This window comes from Polypterus senegalus, chromosome 11, assembly GCF_016835505.1.
Source record: "Polypterus senegalus isolate Bchr_013 chromosome 11, ASM1683550v1, whole genome shotgun sequence".
Lineage (NCBI taxonomy): Eukaryota > Metazoa > Chordata > Cladistia > Polypteriformes > Polypteridae > Polypterus > Polypterus senegalus.
The window spans coordinates 29,463,147-29,482,783 of record NC_053164.1 but is presented as its reverse complement, the minus strand read 5'-3'; the positions used below and the strand labels follow the sequence as shown (position 1 = coordinate 29,482,783).

The 19,637-nt window shown below is 39.3% G+C and overlaps 1 protein-coding gene across 1 annotated transcript in view; it reads right to left on the bottom strand.

Moving 5' to 3' along the window:
• Positions 1–1,068: 1,068 nt before the first annotated feature.
• The window catches only part of spint2 (serine peptidase inhibitor, Kunitz type, 2), a 39,071-nt gene continuing 20,502 nt past the window's right edge, over positions 1,069–19,637 (bottom strand). The window contains exons 3-8 of the mRNA XM_039768266.1: positions 15,785–15,856; positions 13,173–13,334; positions 13,026–13,076; positions 12,758–12,928; positions 5,133–5,186; positions 1,069–2,378 (exon numbers count right to left, since the gene is read on the bottom strand). Of these exons, the coding sequence (XP_039624200.1) occupies positions 2,224–2,378; positions 5,133–5,186; positions 12,758–12,928; positions 13,026–13,076; positions 13,173–13,334; positions 15,785–15,856 (665 nt within the window). The 3' untranslated portion in view covers positions 1,069–2,223. The remainder of the gene's footprint in view (positions 2,379–5,132; positions 5,187–12,757; positions 12,929–13,025; positions 13,077–13,172; positions 13,335–15,784; positions 15,857–19,637) is intronic.

The window sequence follows — 19,637 nt, the reverse complement described above, 5'->3', positions numbered from 1 at the left end:
CACTAATGGATATGCAATTCTTAATGTTCGCTCCCCTTGGCAACAAAAGTGGTCATCACTTAAATGGACTTGGCTTTCCCTCTACCTTTCATCAGCCTTTGCTAGATCTCACTGTGCATCCTGTCATCCAGCCACCACATCCATTACACTGGCTTTCTGTGCTGGAGGATCTGCTGAGATGCAATGCCTCCTAGAGGCTGGAATTGTCGAACCTAGTAATGTTGCCCCATGGATTTCTACTACTAAAAAAAAAAAAAAATTCACAGGAACTAGTCGTCTCTGTTGATCCAAGGACAGTTAAGATAAGTCATTCCTGACAGACACCCTCTGCCAACATCAGAGGAGCGAACTACACAATTTTGTGGGTCTTGTCTCTTTACAAAGTTAGATCTCCATCAGGGAGATCTGCAGGTGCCACACCACCCCCAACAGTTGACATCTGACTGCATTTGTTCCTCACATTGGGGTTTTCTGATATACAGGGCTATTCAAAATGAAAGGGCAGATTTCAAAAAAACTGTATAGGACAGAAACATTCCACACATCACCGGAGAGAGGAAAGTTCAAAGTTTGGTCCTGTGGTCCTTGAGGTTGCATGTACTGAACATAAGCACCAGGTGTAGCATAACTAACATCAAAACGGTAGACTTTCTTCCCACACACACACACACAGCCGACTGGTCCCTAGTTACTGAATTCAGCTTCCTCAATTTGATGTCGCAAATCTTGAAGATTAGCGGGCATAGGTGGAACCTTCCAATCCGTCATCCTGGGGAATGGATGTCATTCAGGTAACGGACCTTCATGTTACCTGAACACCACCATTTCAGGACGACAGATTGGAAGAGGTGGACAAGATCTTGCTCATCATCTATGACCTCCCAGGTTTCCAAACCTTACCCCCCTGCAATTTTTATCTATGGGGGTACATCAAAGAAAGTGTTTGTTCCACCTATGCCCATTTTCACAACAAACACCATTAATAATGCTGTGCAAAAATTAAAGGAAAAAAAAAAAAAGACAGTAAAAGAGCATGATGCAAATTTTCCATAATGATTAGACACAAACTTGACGATTATGTTTCAGTTTATTTGTAAAAATTTTAAAAACCCAGAACATTACTTTAAAAATCAGGGAAACTGAAGTCAGCAGCCTGCACCCAAACAGTGTGGCCAAAGCCTTGCGTTTCACCAGCAGTCCAGTGGAGCTCCGGGTAGGAGGCATGCAGGTCCAGCAGACCTCGGCAACCTTCTCGCTGAGCGACTTTCTTCAGGGGCAGCACCACTTCCAGTAAGTAGCAAAAGAAAGGTAAAATGGACACACCCTCGGAAATCACAGACAACAGAGCAAATGGAAAGCCATTAGAGAGGTGGAGGTTGTATATGTACAAAAGGAGAGAGAGAGAGAGAGAGAGAGAGAGAGAGAGAGAGAGAGAGGGAAGAGGGGGAGTGGTGATAAAAATTAGGTGACAAATGGATGGGGGATCCAAACACAAAAATGACACTTAAATAACAATCCTAAATAACCCCACTATTCAAAAACAGGCAAAGAAAAAAAAATCATATTAAAGCCATCCTGAAAACCACTTTTGCATAACAAAGGTGCTACTAAGACAAAACACTGCTGGTGCTAAATAAGGTATTAATATTTTGTCTGCAAAAAGCAAAAAAAAAACCTTTATAATTAAATTAGCATATACCATTTTAACATGGGCACCATAATTTCTAGAGGCTAAAGCTTTGTTCCTACAATTTGTCAAGCAGAGGCAATGAAGGCATTTGCAAAGCAAGCATTAGCAGAAAAACTGCACCACAGAGGTTAGTCTGCATCCACTCCATTTGCATCAGACAGACTCCAGAGCTCAGTTACAAACAAACACTCCTTTCCTTGGAACGAATCACTTTGTGACTCGAGCCCAAAATCCCATCACAGATCCCTTAGGTATGTAACTCCTATTTGTTTTTTGTCATTCACACCCATTTGCAGTTTTATTCACTGTTATGTTTAAACTGTGCAGACAAATTTTTTTTTGTTCAATTTAAAGAAAAACAGCCCACATTTACCTCCTTGAGTGTACAATATCAGACATGCTATGGACAGTACAACAGTACAAAGATGGGCCTTTTGTTTCCTTTACACAGGTAGGCCAGGAGTGTGAATCAAGAAAGAAACAGACAGAAAAAGAAACAAGATGGCAGGCTCCAGTCGTTGATCACCATGGCTTTAAGCCGAGTCATTGTGACCATAGGCAGGCAGCAGCTCCTCCTTGTCTTCTTTCACAATGACCTGACGAGACTTTATTCTCTTTACAGATATCAAGATCAGACCGATCACCAGCAGAACCGTCATAATTGAGAGTACAGAGGCAAGGAAGAAGACTGCAGAAGAGAAGGCAAAGAACAAGTTAGTAAGAGTTTCCCAGCATTTAAATATTCAGTAATCTTACAGTGCCATTAAAATGCATTCATCCCCTTAGAAATTGATTTTTTTTTTTTTTAACACAGTACTGGCTTTGACATTGATAGTCATTTTCTATTAATCAAAGTGGAAACAGATTTCTACAAAGTGGCGTACTGTATATGAATTACAAAAACAAGACATGAAATAAATGATCACAAAAGTATTCACTCCTTCAGTTCAATGTTGCTAGGTGCCTTTGGCAGACATGACAGCCTTGAGCCTGCGTTCACAGGTCTCCATCAGCTTTTCATATCTGAGCCCTGCAGTTTTTTTCCTCATTCTTATTTTTTGTAAGACAGCCTAAGCTCTTTAAGGTCACATGGAGATTGTGAATGAAAGGCCATTTTTAAATGTTCAGCCACATATTTTCAACTGGACATGGATGTGGACCATGGCTTGGCCAATACAGAACATTAACAATGTTGTTTTGAGGCTGTTCTCCTGTGTAGCTTTGGCTTTATGCTTGGGAGGTTGTCTTGCTGGAAAACAAAACTTCTCCCGAGGCACAGGTTTACTGCAGATTGCATTAGGTTTTCCTCCAATATGTACTAACATTTTGCTGCATTCATTTTCCTCTCTGCCCTCATAAGCCTTGCAGGGCCTGTTGCAGAGATGTTTACCCACAGAATGATGTTGCTACCACCATGCTTTATGATGGGGATGCTGTGTATGTGGGGAGGTGCAGTGATTGTATTACACCGAAAATGGTGTTTAGTTTCGTGGACAGAAGGCTCAATTTTGGTCTTGCACCATGAAGCCTTCTTCCAGCGGACTTTAGTTTCCCCATTTGTCTTCTGGCAAAACTCTGTCCAAGAGGCCATGTGCATTTTACCTCTTTCATATTCACTCATAAGTCTGATTGGTCGCAGTTACTGTCTGTACAGTGAGATAGGAGAGACTGTGGCTTGTTACTCTCCCAGAGTTCTGAGGTCTCTTGATGGCCTCCTTTTCCTTTGCATGATCACTCAGTTTTTATGGACTGCCTGCTCTAAGTTGATCATCACCTGTGAAGCACTCTTTCAGGGTGTTAATGACTGACTTAAGTTGACAATGAGGGATATTCAGTGACTTTAAGCAACTGTGTGAAAAGGGATTGAAAAGCACAAGTCAGGGGATCGAGACAGGAAAATCTGAGTGTTCTTTTGCCTTCAATGTTAGACTACCATAACGATTTTTACACATGTAGGTGCATATAGGCTACAAACAAAAACAATAGACATGCAATCTCCTTTAACTAATTCTGTGACTTCTAATTGGGTGCACCAATTATTTAAGTGCATCACAATAAAGGGTCTGAACACTTATGTGATCAGTTATGTTTTATATTTGATCATTTAGACCACATTGAGGAGATTGTTTTTCCACTTCCACATTAAAAAAGTCTGTTGATCATTGTGTCAGTAAAGCCAAAATTAAATCCAGTCTTTCAATACTGTATAACAAAAATCTAACACTTCTAAGGGGATGAGTAGTTTATATGCATTCAGTCATTTACACATAAAATAAGCAATAAACTGAAAACACTCACAATAACTTAAATCCACAAACAAAAACAAGGCAGCTCCAAAAAAAAAAAAAAAAAAGAACGAAAGACAGTACACTATGGAAAAATTAAAATCAATCAAACAAAAGATGGAGACATTTTGGAGAATGACTACTGAAAGAGGGGCTTTTAGCCTCGACTGAAATTTTCAAATTGACAAAGCTGAAGGAAAAAAAAAAAAAAAAAAAAGGAATGTACACAGTATGTGACCAGCAGTTGTGCAGTAAACCATCAAGATTGTTGACGAAAGATTTCAGTTGTCCCAGCTTATACGTATTGCGGGGTGGTGATGTTAATGGCTTAGTGGGTTAAACAGCCTACTAAGAAATTTAAGGCCCTTCTCTCATTGCTGCAATCTGGCTGGCACTTTAAAGTACTATGTGGTGTTCTGTGCACTTAAGGGTGCTATATTAACTAAAATGATGCTCAATTCCTGTAAGAACTAGATTGAGAAATAGACAATTTAAACCTCATCACAGACTACACACGTGGTGGCCTATGGAGAACAGACTGCATCATGCCCATTGCAAGTATCCAAAATGGCTCGACTGGCCAGCAGCACAGACCTGTCCATCCATTTTTTTTTTAGTTCAGGCTGATCTATGTGAAGTGCCTGCTCTTAGTGAACAACTGCAATGGTGGCAAAAATGGATCAGGAGATGCATATATTTTAGAAGTTGTCAGAGCCAACATGATACAACCATAAACTGAGCAAAGACACTGAATTATACAAGTTAAGCAGAAAGTTTTACACAGACTGCACAGGACTGAACAGTGTTAAGGAATTCATCCATAACCTGACACTACACAAGGTTTTAAGGCAAAGTACTGTGAAGTGGCACATAGTACCCTTTGGGAGGCAGCTCCCGGTAATACTACCATGTGTCCTAACAGTCAAGTAGTTAAATGCTGAAGCTACAAAATGGCTTCATGAGGGCAAAACATCATTACTACAGCACACATGTAGAAACATTCCCTGGAGGTTAGAACTCTCAAATTAACAGGAGAACGGGGTTGGGAGGGTTGGGAAGAGACAACAATTAAAGATGCATCAGTGCACAACAGACCATAAAAAGAGGAGTTAAGCTGAGTGGTGAAAGAAAAATAATTACGATGATTGACATCTTACCTTTGTTGTAATGAGTTTGAACATTGTGTCCAGGCTGATTGTAATTGTAAGCTGCTGTTTAGAGAAAAAAAAAGAAAAAAAAAACACTCATTGAACCATTTTCAAATCTAATACTTTAAGGGAAGAGAACTTTTCCCTACTAAAGGTTCGATACTTTTAAAATGAGCAGTTTGTCTAACAATCCATAACACAAATATACTTTTTGTGCAAAAAATAGGTTTACTTATTGCTAACTTTTCACCTCTACTCTCACCCTTTTTTAAAAAGCATAATTTGGATTAAATATATTAACTATTTCAAAGCATATTTTGGAGCAAATCTGGACTGAAAAACTGCTTAGTCCAGAGGTTTAAATCTTTTTGGCAGATCTTGACACACACCACCTTAGTTCAAAAGTTTCAAATCTAGAAGAGATCTTGATAAGAAAAATGGTTTTAAACCGGTTTTTAAACTTAATTTCCACGTTTTCCCATGCTAAACAGCCACACTGTCATAAGCCAATTTCAATATTTTTACACCTGATTCTCTCCAGTTCATTTCTGATCAGATTTGATTTTTAAGCCAGGGTAGTCCATTTTCTTGACACTGGTGAGGAGGTCACCAAGCCTGAAATATCCCATGACTCAAAAATCACGTAACATGACAGCTTTAGCTAATAGCTTGGTTGTCCAAGTATTTCCTCCAGATGCTTCTTAAAGGTTGCCAAGATTTCTGCTTTTACAACATGACTTAACATCTAAGAAAGTAACATATCTGTCATCTGACAAAGTTAAAGCCAACAAGAAAGTCCAAAGTAACAAAATCATATGAACACTTTTTTTAACTAAGTTAAAATTGTCATTCATGGAGTTCTTATTAGGGGGCAGACGGAGAACCAGTGACCAGCTGCAGCAAAGGTAAGATCTTCCCCCAAGCTTCAATTCTATACATACTGTAGAACAGACAGCAAAAACAGTCAACATTTCTGATAAGTCTGGAAGATGAAGCACAGGGAGATCAGGAAGATAAGCTTGAGCTGATGTGTGTAAAGCTTTGAAACAAAATATAAAAATCTACCCTGTACTCACAGGGAGCCAAAGAGAAGCTAACAGAAAAATAGGATATTTTTTTAGTGCCAGTCAAAACTTAAGCAGCAGCATTTTGAATTGTAGGCCAAACAGATGAGTGACAAATACTAATATAGTGTGAAGTCTAAAATGGTACAAAACAAACTTAAGACAGAAATTACAAACTTTGTGATGGGCAGAAGTTGGAGAGAAAAAGCCTAATTTTAATCATGGCATTTATCAACTTTGAAATCTTAATCAAAAAAAAAAAAAAAAATGATACCATAGTTTCTACCATGTGACCAAATGTTGCGTGTTATTGGACCTAGACTGCAAATGATACTATTAATGGAGGTTGGAAGGCCAAAAACAAATCACCTCAGTTTTTGGAATGTTTAATTCAAGACATTATAGTATATGTACAATGATTTCTGTGTAAGGTAGATTTGGGTATCATTTTCATAACAGTGATAAGGGATATTATACTTGCTTAGAATACTGCAAAGTGGCAAATGGTCCTAAAAAGAAAGTAACAGGGGCTGAGTGAAATGACATAACTGGCATTGAAAGTCTTGCCTGAGGCAGTCCGTAGACCACTCAAAGGTAGGGCCTCAAATGCCAACCCACTGCTCAAGCCAATCCAAAAATGTCATGTTCAACCGTTTTGAAGGCTGCACTCTGATTCAGCAAATTAACGCAGCACTCCTCCCAGAAACTAGTAGCAGCTGATCACTTGGCACTCCCAAGAGAGCATATGAGAGCTTATCAAGACAGATATTTTTATCTAAAAATTGGTGCAACTAAGAAAAATTCTCCAAGGATTTTGGAAAGATTTTGAGATAAGACAAACTATTGAGAGGGGACAAGATTATGCTTTTTAACAGATTTTTGCCTAGGTTTAAAAAAAAAAAAACAATTTACACTCAACATGGACTTTGACTTGACAACCTGATCTACATTCTTAGTCCAACCACTTTCTGAACCTGTTCAATTTTAATTAGCATGGGGGTATACCATAGGGCACACTTGCACATAATGGAGGAAAAAAAAAAAAAGGGAAAAGCCAGTGTCATGCTGAGAATGTGCAAACTCCACAAAAGCTGTAAGTAACCTGGACTCAAAGTAGACTGTCCAAGTTGAGGTATCTGCACTTGGGCCTTCTCATAACCTGAAGGACTGAACAAAGCTGCAGAACAACAATGCAATTGAAGTATTTAATAGTCTAATGGACAGAAGATATGCTTTAAATTCATTTTACATTTACAGGATGTGGACAATACCATGACTGCAAGAATTACAATTTTGTTTAACTCCTTTCTGTACATCATTTTCCTTACTGGTCTGGAAGCAATGGCCTCCTTTATAATTTGAATCGGAGAACAAACACTTGAACTATTAAGAGATTCAAATCCAAAACCAGTCACTGAACAGAATATCTAGATTTTTCAGTTCCACACACACACTCCAAATTTGGTATACAAGCCATGAAAACAGCCTAGTATGATTAACAGGGGTTGTAAGCCACACCCTTAGATGAACTGGTGTCCCACCTAGTTACGATACAGGAAATGTAGCTCTCACCACCACCACAAACCACCTAACTAGCTCAATTGAATGCCTCATTCCTGACCGAGCATCCAGTTTGCATCTTATACTTCTCATTGTCTGCTCATTGAACACTTTAAAATTCAGTTTCACAAGGTCCAAACCATAATCTCATTCCCTACACAAACATGTAGTGTTAGTATCGCATTAAAGTGAAATGGTAGTAAATGGATGTTTGAAAGTTCACAAAAAATTGGAAGATTTTAATCTGCGATTCCTGCTGCCTGTGCCAAATCATACAATCTGGAAGGATTTAGAAATCTAGAATAAATTTTGAATACACCCTTACAGAGCTTTATCTTAACTTTAAAGAGTACACATTTAAAAGAAACAACCCACATATTACAGGTTTAGGACTTTTTCAGATGTTGCAACTGCAGATTTGGAAATCGCATACAGCTCCAGTGGGCTGAAAGGTGTGCAAACAGTTACAAAATAATTCATTGTCAGAAATCTGGTCAAACCCAGACAGTGTTGGTCTTCTATGCACCTAGTGCCCATGAAACATCTGCCTCTCATTTTAAATTATAAATGTACACCTGGTGAGAAAATCCCCTAAGCATTTTTTGTTCTTTTATTTGTAAAGCTCAGGCATTTATTACATGTGCTACTTCCTTGTTGTTCTGTTATTTTTGGTCACTTAAAGGTCATTATGACAACAATGCGAGTCTCCCTGGCTGTTAAAGCATTGTTTAGGCCACACCACCTATAAAAGATGTCTGGATGTAAGCCCCATGAATGTTAGCGTACTCTATCCCCACTTGTTTTGTGGGGAGTGCATGTCTATTAACCTGCTAATTTTCAAATTATGCTAACATGACAACTACTACATCTGTAAGGTACCTTGGGACAATGTTTGCTATGACACTTTCTATAAAGATAAGGCTACGTATATATAGAAGTGGACCAAATCTGATAAAGCAAACATTTGTCTAGTATTAAAAACTATGTCATGCACAGACTTCTGGTTCCATTTGGGCTGGCCATATGTCAGTCAAAGTGTGCAGTTCAGTGCAACCAAACAATGTGGCTCTGGTGGGGGTCATTCAGTGTGCATACTTCAACTGCCGAGGCAGAGTAGCACAAACCACCTACCTCTCATGGCAGCTGCACGTCAGGTCTGTGTAAGGCAGTGTTTCTCAACCACTGGATCTCGTCACAGGTTGGGTCATGGGTTACCATTGTTGGTTTATAAGTGGTACACAGTGGGTCACCTATGCTAGTGTTTCTGAACTGCTGGGTCGCAACCTGGGGATTCTGCCAGTGGATCACGGATTGCTGCCATTGGTTCACAAGAGGGTCCATTAAGAGATCAGCTGCATTGTGCAATATGTTTCCTCATTTCTATGAAATTTGATTTCACCTAGGGGTGATATGCAAATGCTGGTAATGGGCTGTCAAAGAATTTAAAAAGTTTAAACTGAGATGCAGGACCATAAAGACTGACAAATAGTGTAAGGCAAGAAGTACAAGCCAGATGCATAAGAATTTTCCACATGGAGCAATGCTGATTAAAAACCTTAAAGTCGACACTCCAGGAGTCAAAAAACATGAGATTTATTACTGCAGCTGGTTCTGGCATTTTCTAGAACATACTCTATTCTCCTATTGCCCTTGGCCACAAGCACAAACTGCCTCAACTCTGTCAGACTTAAATCAGCACTGGACTATATACTTGATGATTGGCATTTTTTGTACAGAAGCAGCTGCTGCATTTCCAGTGACACTAAACAAATTTACTTGAAATGTTTTGATTTTGTTGAACGATTTATGAATAAAAATTGCAATGTCTAATTAATGTAATAAAGTATTTAATCATACATATTACAATATAAAACAAAAAAATGAAACTCTGTCCTATTTCACCAATCCCCAATATTTACGTGTTAAGATGACCTCATTTAACACTAGTGTGTTAAGCAGGGTCTTATTGTAGTTACTTTCATAACTTTTACATACATACTGCACACCATATCTCAGTGTTTAGATTTCCCGACATTCAAGGCTTGTTCCTACAGACACTCTTAAATGAACACTTTATCCTAGGAATTTCATAATTAGAGATGCATTAATTTCACAGGTTGACAGTCTTCCTATTGCCATCTAAAAGTGACAAATTAAAGAGACTATGCAAAAACACCAATGACCAAATACATCCAGTTTCCCTATAAATTTGGTAATCCTCTATCAACTTCTGTTAGAGCTCAAGTTATTTGCAGAGCTGTTTAAATCATTTTCTGAGTCACAATCTCAGCCAAGTTTATATCAGCATTTCTTATTTGGAGCTGTCGGTGTTTGTGGTGGAGCCACACTTTTATAATTTGTCTCATAAGTTAGGCCACTAAGTTGATGGGCCAATAAAAACAGGCAAAAAATCTCCTCTCCTCTGTAGTTTCCAAGCCATGATGGCAAATTGCTAAACCAAAGTTGCATGAAGGCTAAAGGGTACTTCATTATTCTGACAAAATGTAGTATTTCTACAACTTTACATTTTAGCTATATTCCAAACATATTAAGTATTAAAGGGCAAAATGTGTGAAGAACTGGCAATTATATATAGAAATAATTTGACTCACAATAGTTCTCAGAATCAGAACAAGTGAAGGCTTTCACTGGTCCTCGGGGAAATGCTAGAGCAAGCTGCCAAATGTATACTGCTCAAAAAAAATTTAAGGAACACTTCTTAGAGTATAGCATCAAGTCAGTGAAACTTGTGGGCTATTGATCTGGTCAGTTAAGTAGCATAGGGGGTTGTTAGTTTCAGCTGCTTTGGTGTTAATGAAATGAACAGGTGCACTAGAGGGGCCCACAAAACAAGAATGAATGGTTTAATAGGTGCAAGGAGGCCACTGACATTTTTCCCTCCTAATTGTTTTTTTCACTCATTTTGCATTTGGCTACGGTCAGCGTCGCTACTGGTAGCATGAGGAGATACCTGGACCCTATAGAGGTTGCACAGATAGTCCAACTTCTCCAGGATGGCACATCAATGTGCGCCATTGCCAGAAGGTTTGCTTTGTCTCCCCATCACAGTCTCAAGGGCATGGAGATTCTAGGAGACAGGCAGTTAATCTAGGAGAGCTGGACATGGCCATAGAAGGTCCTTAACCCATCAGCAGGACCGGTATATACTCTTTTGGAGAAGGAGGAGGAGGAGGAGGAACAGGATGAGCACTGCCAGAGCCCTACAAAATGACCTCCAGCAGGCCATTGGTGTGAATGTGTCTGACCAAACAATCAGAAACAGACAACATGAGGGTGGCCTGAGGGCCCAACATCCTCTAGTGGGCCCTGTGCTCACTGCCTGGCACTCTATTGGCATTTGCCATAGAATACCAGAAATGGCAGGTCCACCACTGGCGCCCTGTGCTTTTCACAGATGAGCTGGTTCACCCTGAGCACATGTGGCAGACGTGAAAGGGTCTGGAGAAGGTTATGCTGCCTGTAACATCGTTCAGCATGACTGGTTTGGTGGTGGGTCAGTGATGGTTTGGGGAGGCATATCCATGGAGGGACACAGACCTCTACAGCCAAGACAACAGCACCTTGACTGCAATTGGGTATCGGGATGAAATTCTTGGACCCACTGTCAGACCATATGCTGGTGCACTGGGTCCCTCCTGGTACATGACAATGCCCTCGCCATGTGGCGAGAGTATGCAGGCAGTTCCTGGAGGATGAAGGAATTGATACCATTGACTGACCCCACCCTCGCCTGACCCAAAACCAATAGAACACCTCTGACACATTATGTTTTGGACCATCAGACGCCACCAGGTTGCACCTCAGACTGTCCAGAAGCTCAGTGATGCACTGGTCCAGAACTGGGAGAAGATCCCCTAGAACAACATCTGTTTTATTAGGAGCATGCCCAGACGGTGTCAGGCATGCATACAAGCACGTGGGGCCCATACAAACTACTGAGCACGATTCTGAGTTGCTGCAATTGAATTTCAGCAAAATGGACTAGCCTGTCACATCACTTTTTCACTTTGATTTTTGGGGTGTCTTTGAAATCAGTCCTCAAAATTGATAATTTAAATTTTCAAACAATGAGGCATCCTTTCATTCCTAACACATTACCCAGTTCATATCAGTATAGAGATCCAGCAGGATTTTTTCCCCATTGAGATCTGATGTGTTTTCAAAGTGTTTAATTTTTTTTTGAGCAGTGTACTTCCAGTACCAGCGTAGCAACAGAGTGGTTTATAAAGCAAGATAAAACCTGAAAGGATCCTCCACCTCCTACTGTATTACCATTGGCATTAAAACATGACCTTCTCAAAGCTGCCCTGTTCACTTTAGGATCAAAGTAAGGCCACCAGTACATCACAAAACCGTGGTATACATTTAGTTCAAGTTGACAGGCTCTTCATCCAACCAGTGTGTCATCTATTCTATCAGATACACATACTTGGTCACAACTGTAAAATGAGGCATTCAGGCTAGCCAGTCATACATGCATTTTAACCAAAAACTAACTTTAGTCATGATCTTTAACTTCCTCACCAAACACTCCCAATTTAATTCACTTCAGGGTTGTGTAACAGAGCTTATCCTAGCAAGAGTTGGCGCTAGGCAAGAAATGGCTCTTGAGGGGGTGCCAGTCTATTGCAGGGCTGACTATGTCACGTGTGAGAGTCTGTTATACTGCTCAGCATCAGTTTTTTTTCCTTTCTGCTGAAAGCAAATAATTTGATAACTCCAGTGGTGCCAGGAGGGGCAAGTAAATGTAATGTTTTTTTTTTTTTTTTTAGTAAGAAATGCATCCTTACATTGTAAAAATCTGAAGAAAAAAATTCTGAATGACATTCATATTAAAATGCCAACTATACTTATACTTTTAAATTTACTTCACAGGTTCAGATCTTGACCTTCCAGAGCACTTCTGGGTATGAACTAATCAATCTTGGCTTGCATATAAAAGATGAATACAAACTAGATCAAAACACAAAACTTCTAAAAAGAGTTTACCTGGACCTGCAGCACAGCTGTCCATACACTCCTTGACTGATTCATACCGGTTCTGGTTACCCAGGCAGCCACCATATGTAAAAGGAAGACAGTTCTTGGCAATTGGGTCAAAATACCAGCTCATGAAACTGGCACGGCAGGGACCAGTTTCTTTCTTTGCCATACAGCGTTCTAGCCAAGAGTGGGAAAAAAACATCAATACACAGGAGTCACGAAACTGCATCAAATATACATAAACACTGGAAGACCAGGAGACAGTGGCACACACCTTTATATGCTTCAGGAATATTTTCAGTTAGGGCCTTTGGGGCAACGGTCACTATAAAATGGAAAGCAGAGCAGGTTAACAACTTAAAACATGGGCAACCTTTAATAGCTCAGGAAAAGAATGCCTCTAAATTGTGGTAAAGTTTACCTGCACACTTAGCCTGGCATTCCTCCTCTGTTAGATAGTTGTTCTTGTTCCCCATGCAACCTCCATAGATGAAAGTCTGGCACATCTTTGCATTACTGTTGTAGAAGTAGCGAGGCATTGATGCTTTGCAAAGTCCAACAGCAGGCTCTGTCAGGCAGTATTCTGCCGAAGAAAAACAGACATAGCATAATATCAATAAGCACACTATTTTAAAATACACTTGACATTTCCTAAAATTGCATAGTGTGGGTAATCTGAAAGGAGAGTCTAAACTGGTGATCACTAGGGTAAGGACAGGACTAGAAAACATCTGACATATTATAATGCAATTTTATTTTCTAGCCCATTTTCCAGAAGGTGTTAAGAAAAATTAAATGAGCAGGTCACCTACATTTTTCTTTCCAGTTATTGAGGGATTTTTCAGTAGAACAGCCCCATACCGACTACGGCCCTTATGACTGCAACTTTTTCCTCTTCGTTAAGCCCATTAGAGAGCTAAAGCCACTTTACCCACTTTCTCTATACTGTAACATTTTACTTTGACCAGTACTCTACAATGTAGTTTGGAATACTAAATGTACTAAAATACCCTCACCTGTACTCCAGCTTGAAGTTAACAGGATAAAATGAATGTACGTTTGGGGTCATTTGTGTTTGAAGAAGTCAGACAAACACTTCAGGTATTAAATGATGAATCAGAGAAGTAGAGTTGACTAAAGTGTTTGGGAGAACTGTTGTTTAGCCATTTAATATATTGTTTATTCGGGAATACATTTGATTATAGGTGTGGGTAGTACAGTTGGCTTCTCTGTAAAGTCTGCTCTCTTAATAGGTGTTCTGTGCCACTGAAAGCCTAGCAAAATGCCATCTTTCTCCTACAGTGGATGGGAACATAGTTGCTAGCAGGTTATTTCTAAATTTGTTAGATGTGAAGAGGAAGACTAGACCATCAGTACTCTTATGAATTCTTGGAATTAAAAGGATGTCTCATGGACAAAACACATACAGATCCAGTGTTTGCATATGCAACTAGAATGAACCTTGATCCAAGCAGCAGACTCCACTTCAATCTTTAAAACTGAATACAGGGACCTCAGACAGGAAATCAGTCACTTTAATGAATAAAAAGCTCAGACTTTCTTTGAATTTGGAAGCTATCATGCTCTCCACAGATCCCTGAAGCTGGATGCCCAAAACTAGCTGTAAGATCTAACCCACAAAGCCAAGGTCTGGGTCGGTGACAGAGCCCAGTTTGAGAACACCGAGGTGCAGCATCACTTCAAGAAAGGAACTGCAGTACCAAGGAACTCTTGTGCCGGAGAGAATACATACAGTGGATCAAGACTGTTACTTTAAAACAAGTTCAAGAGCACAGGGACAGTTGAAATCTTAAGAGTCATTACGATTCAAACATTAGAACATTTGTTTTTCCACACACACAACAAGAAACATTACATAAGTTACCAAGTAGTGTGGTAGACAATAGAATTTAAGGGACTGTCAAAACCAGACTTGATAGTCTGGAGAAATTAGGTGGATAGGATTGGCAAGCTTTGTTAGGCTGAATGGCTGGTTCACGTCTAATGTTTTCTAATGTTCTAACATTAACCCACTCGTGCACTACCTAGATTAGAGTAAAGCTGCAGCAGTCAACTGTATCAACAGCTTCACAAAATACTGGTCTATAGAGAAGGGTTACATAAAAGATCTATGGTATGGAGGTGTTAGCATTAGGTTAAAACAGAAAGGACTGCTAGTGGTTAAAATACAAGCAAACCCTTCAAGATAACCTGTTTTGATCTGCTGAAATAATCTAAAGCTTGACGCAAACTTCATCTTTCAACAGGATGATGGTCCCAAAAACAGAATTCATCTAATTAATAACAAAAAATGTGAATGTCCGACAATGGTGCGGTCAGTTTTACATTTGAGACAGGATTAAGTATCTGTCACTATTTGAAAATTGTGGTACACAAGTGCTACAGCAGTAATCTAAACAGCCTAGAGCAAATCGGTCTGTAAAATGGATCACATAATCGCAACAAATAGTATACTAAGCATGGACACAAGTGTGGAGAAGGAATAAATACACAAACAGCATATTGCCTTCCTTAGGTTTTTTTCGAATATAAAACAATGTCACATTTAAAAAAGTTTCAGCGCTTGGAAATAAGCATCTGAACTTCAGTGTAGGAGTTGGTGAAAAGATGGAATGCTTTTGCAGGTCACCGTAAACACTAAAACTACTGAGACTTAAACGCTGGCGATTTTGCCATATGCACATTGGCAGAACTAAAAAGTATCATGCTAACACTATGAAAACTTCTTACTTCCTCACAATCCTCAATTATCACTTCTGCTAAGAATCCTTCATCATTCTTCAGTTCTTATCCTACAGAGACATTGCTGGGACCACACAACACCTTGACACCCAGTATGACTTGCAGACCCTTTTTGCATTGGTTGCATTAAAAGCACTAGGCCATTGTGCAATTCTACCAAAGGAATAAGCCTCAGACTGGTTTGTAAAATGAAGGACATCAATAAACGATGATTGTTTGGAATAAAATGAATAGTTTAGTATATTAAACCAAAAAAAAAAAAAAAATTACCTGCATATGCAGTGGTATCTTCTGTGACCTTATTCTGATCTTCATCCTGACTGGTCAAAACCTGAGGTAACACTAATATGGAAAAGAAAACAAAATCAATTCTGAGTTACACTACAGGATAAGAACTGCATCGATTTACTTTTGGTGTACTAACTGAGGTTTACATCTCAATCCAGGAGGAATTGTACTGGCATCACTGGTTTTAAGCCCAGTTATCTAGCCTTTATGTCACAATCTATACTGCATATTTGGGCACAAAATGTGACAATTAACCTCAATACTGAGTTAACAGCTAAACACAATTGCTGTTCTAAATCAATTTTAGACACCCCTTATATACAAGCGTTATAAAAAGTGTTAAGAGTAAGCCAATTTTTCTTTAAGACAAACTTGCAGCTTCATAGCATTGCCTTATTTTAAATTACCGTCCACCTAATCAGTTGAATCTTATCTGCTGCATTGTTGCTTTTTCCCCCCTTGTATCACACTGACATAACAGTAGCCCTCCCTCTAAGGTGGGATTTCCATCAATAAAGTTCAAAGTTAACAGTTAAAACAGCTGCAGACAAACATTTTTGGGTGCAGCTAGATCAGTTTAATGAACTCCTTAAACTTGGAACAATTTTACATAGCCACTCTGCACTCAAATCATCTGAAGACTAGAAAGGAACGATGCTTCCCATGCTCAAAATGTAAATACACATGGAAACCAGCAGTGACTCCGCAGACCTGTCAGGACTTTGACCCTTAAAATGTACATTTTCTACTATAGGAACTTCCTGGGAGGTCATATGTGAAGTCAATATCCCATAACATGAAAGCTTGCCATTTGCCAGGCCAAGATCTTTAATATTCCCAGGTAAAATGTTTCACTTTAAGTAAAGAAACCCATAAAATGTACCAGCTCAAGCATGCAAAATGTCACATCCATGTATAAGAGTAGAACCAAAAAATGTGTGCACACACACACACACACACACACACACACACACACACACAGAAAACCTCTTTCTCACATACACTAATGAGACTTATCAAATGTAGCATTACACATGTATGCATTTGCTTCTGTCAAAGATACTTGTACGTCACTCCTCAACCCTTGTCAGTTTATGCCACAGGCCCCATGTATTCATTACTTAAGTAACCAAATAAACAGTACTCAACTGAACATTAATTTTAGTCTCACAACAAACACCATCAGAAGCTTTAAAGCTGAACAATTCAACATCAAACAGACCCATTTTTCATATAGGACCTTTGTTTTAAACGCCACACCAATGTGGTACTAGAATTTGGATTTTCAGGATTACCATTCACATTTTCTTTGAGGTGCAGACCAGTGAACCATCTTGATTGGGTTACTCGGCACAGGGGTAGAATAAACAGAATGTATTGTGGTTCGCAGTCCAGTGACTTTGGCTGTGGGCACAGGACAGCTCAGTCCTCGGCCTATGGCCACTATCCATTACAGAATCATATAGTAGAATGTAACCGAAATGAACCAGTGGCAAGTCAAGAGAAAGTCATTTGCTCAACGTCCAATCGTTTGAAATCTATTAAGTGCAAAATGTGCAGTGTAAGTAAAATCTTACAAAAAAAAAAAAAAAAAAGATGAACAGCAGCATAGAGTCCCCATCAGGAAATTATACATTCAAAAGACAGTGCAATAGAAAGTCTCCCCCCAACACACATACCCTGTGCCATCACTTCGCTTTTGCCTTCTTGAGTCCTCTGCAGGATATCAAGGCAAAGATCCCAGCAACTTTGCACCCAGCTCTATCAACAGATTTTTCCATCTCATCCATTAATCCTTCTCTGCTGTTCCATAAGAGAATCAACAGGTCCAGACAGTCACTAGCCATGCCTTTAACACACCAGGATACCAGCTCCGGCCTTTGCACTCATGCTACATCTGCCTCTCTCCTGGTGCTCACCTCCCCTTAGCTAGCAGTCAGCCTGCCTTTCAAACATTAGGTCAATTTAGCACTCAACCCTCCGTCAATTACTGACACACACACAGAACTGCGGACTAATTAGACTGCGCAGAACAAGTCTGATGCTAAATGTGAGCAAGCGTTAATCACAGGGATTGTCATTAGTGGTTTGAGGAGCCAAAGTGTTTACAGGCTTCTGTTCCGACAGATGTTTCAAGGAGATTAATACTTGTCTGCTCATTTTGTATGTCAGATTGTTAGAAAGATCGTCAAGCAAAGGAAGCCAGACTTGTTGAAAAAAAAATTTACACTTGTGTAATGCAAAGTGTGGTTACACCAAGGTAGGTTATCCAGTATTTGCATATGGATGGGCAATAGGAAGTTTGTACCATGAACCTGTAGGTGAAAAACTACTTGCTATGGAAAGGGATGGACCTCAAGTACCACTGAAATGTGTGTATTTACCATAAAAATTAATTTTAGACATCCTTTGCCTACAAAGAGACAGTAGTACTACTATAAAATAGTTCTCATTGTTTACTGTGGTCAAATCTAGTACACATTCCAGAAAACTGCAGCACATAACGTCTTTGCCAGTCAATTTGTTGAATATTTGTTAATTAGGGATTAATAAAAATGCAGCCTCCAAGCAAAAGTGAATGTTAACAGTATTTTTTCTACAAATGAAGTGCACAGCAACAAGTCCAGTTACTAACTTAAAAAGGTCTAGCTCAATGCTTTCAAGGCTGCTCTTGATGGCAAGGGAATGAAGGATGATACATTAACTTTTGATACAATATATTAAAAGAACCATCTTAAAGATTTTCAGGCCTAAAGACAGACATTTGATTTGTAATAAACCAAGCAGAGGTTACACTCAGTTTACTGAAGAGTAAGTTTGCAACATTATATATTTAAAATTCGCCTGCTGTCTAAATGAAACAAACAATTTACAGATTGCCCCCACCAGAGCTGCCTTGATGACACGTGTCTGTTCTGTACATAGATGTCAACTTGAGATTTATTGGGGTTGCCCATTTCATATACAGATGTCCATAAGAGCCTACATAAGTTTAAAGTCCATAAAATGGACCCTACTGCATTCTTCGATTTTGAGGATTCATTGTATGTTGACATGCTACATCTTCACTTGTACTATTTTGCCTTAATGTGTTCTTTCTGCATCATTATTTGGGTCTAAATGCACTTTACACCGACTTGTGCACATTTTCATTTTCTTTGCCCTGCCATTGTTTAGTACAATAAGCACACATTAAATGTCACAAACCTAATTAGGAAGGCGTCACAGTACACCAACTACATGTAGTACAGAATAGAGTGGCAGTCATAAGACTGCACACAATTCAATGTGATTATATAGCATCAGGATATACTGAGCTTCACATGTTGATTTTTGACTTGCATGCACAATTGTCACTACAAACGTTTGAAAAACAGTAGATTTGATTTTTTATTATTACAACAAATTGAACCAGCTAGCAAATCCTGTTGTGTGTTTGCATCTTTTACAGCTCTGAATGCCTTTGTGGTAACATTCTGGAATTTCAGTGTACCCTCAATTACTTAACATGATGTAAAGGTGCCACATTTTACTGCAAGTTTCTCTCAGATTATGAAGAGTTTGGCAGACAGTGTTAATCCAAAAATTGCATTTAAAAATGGGTGTGAATAAGAGAATGCTTTATAAGCTTCAATTCAGTTTTTAAACCTGGCAATCTCATACCTTTTCTATGTGCACTGAATTCAGACATAATTTAGTCTGAATAATTACATCCACACATTCAAATGAGCACCCAGGGCGGCACCATGACTGGAAAGTGACAACATTGATATGCAAGGACGGCCCAAGCTGTGCACTGTAAGATTGGTCACTTTGGGCGGCACAGCACAGAGAA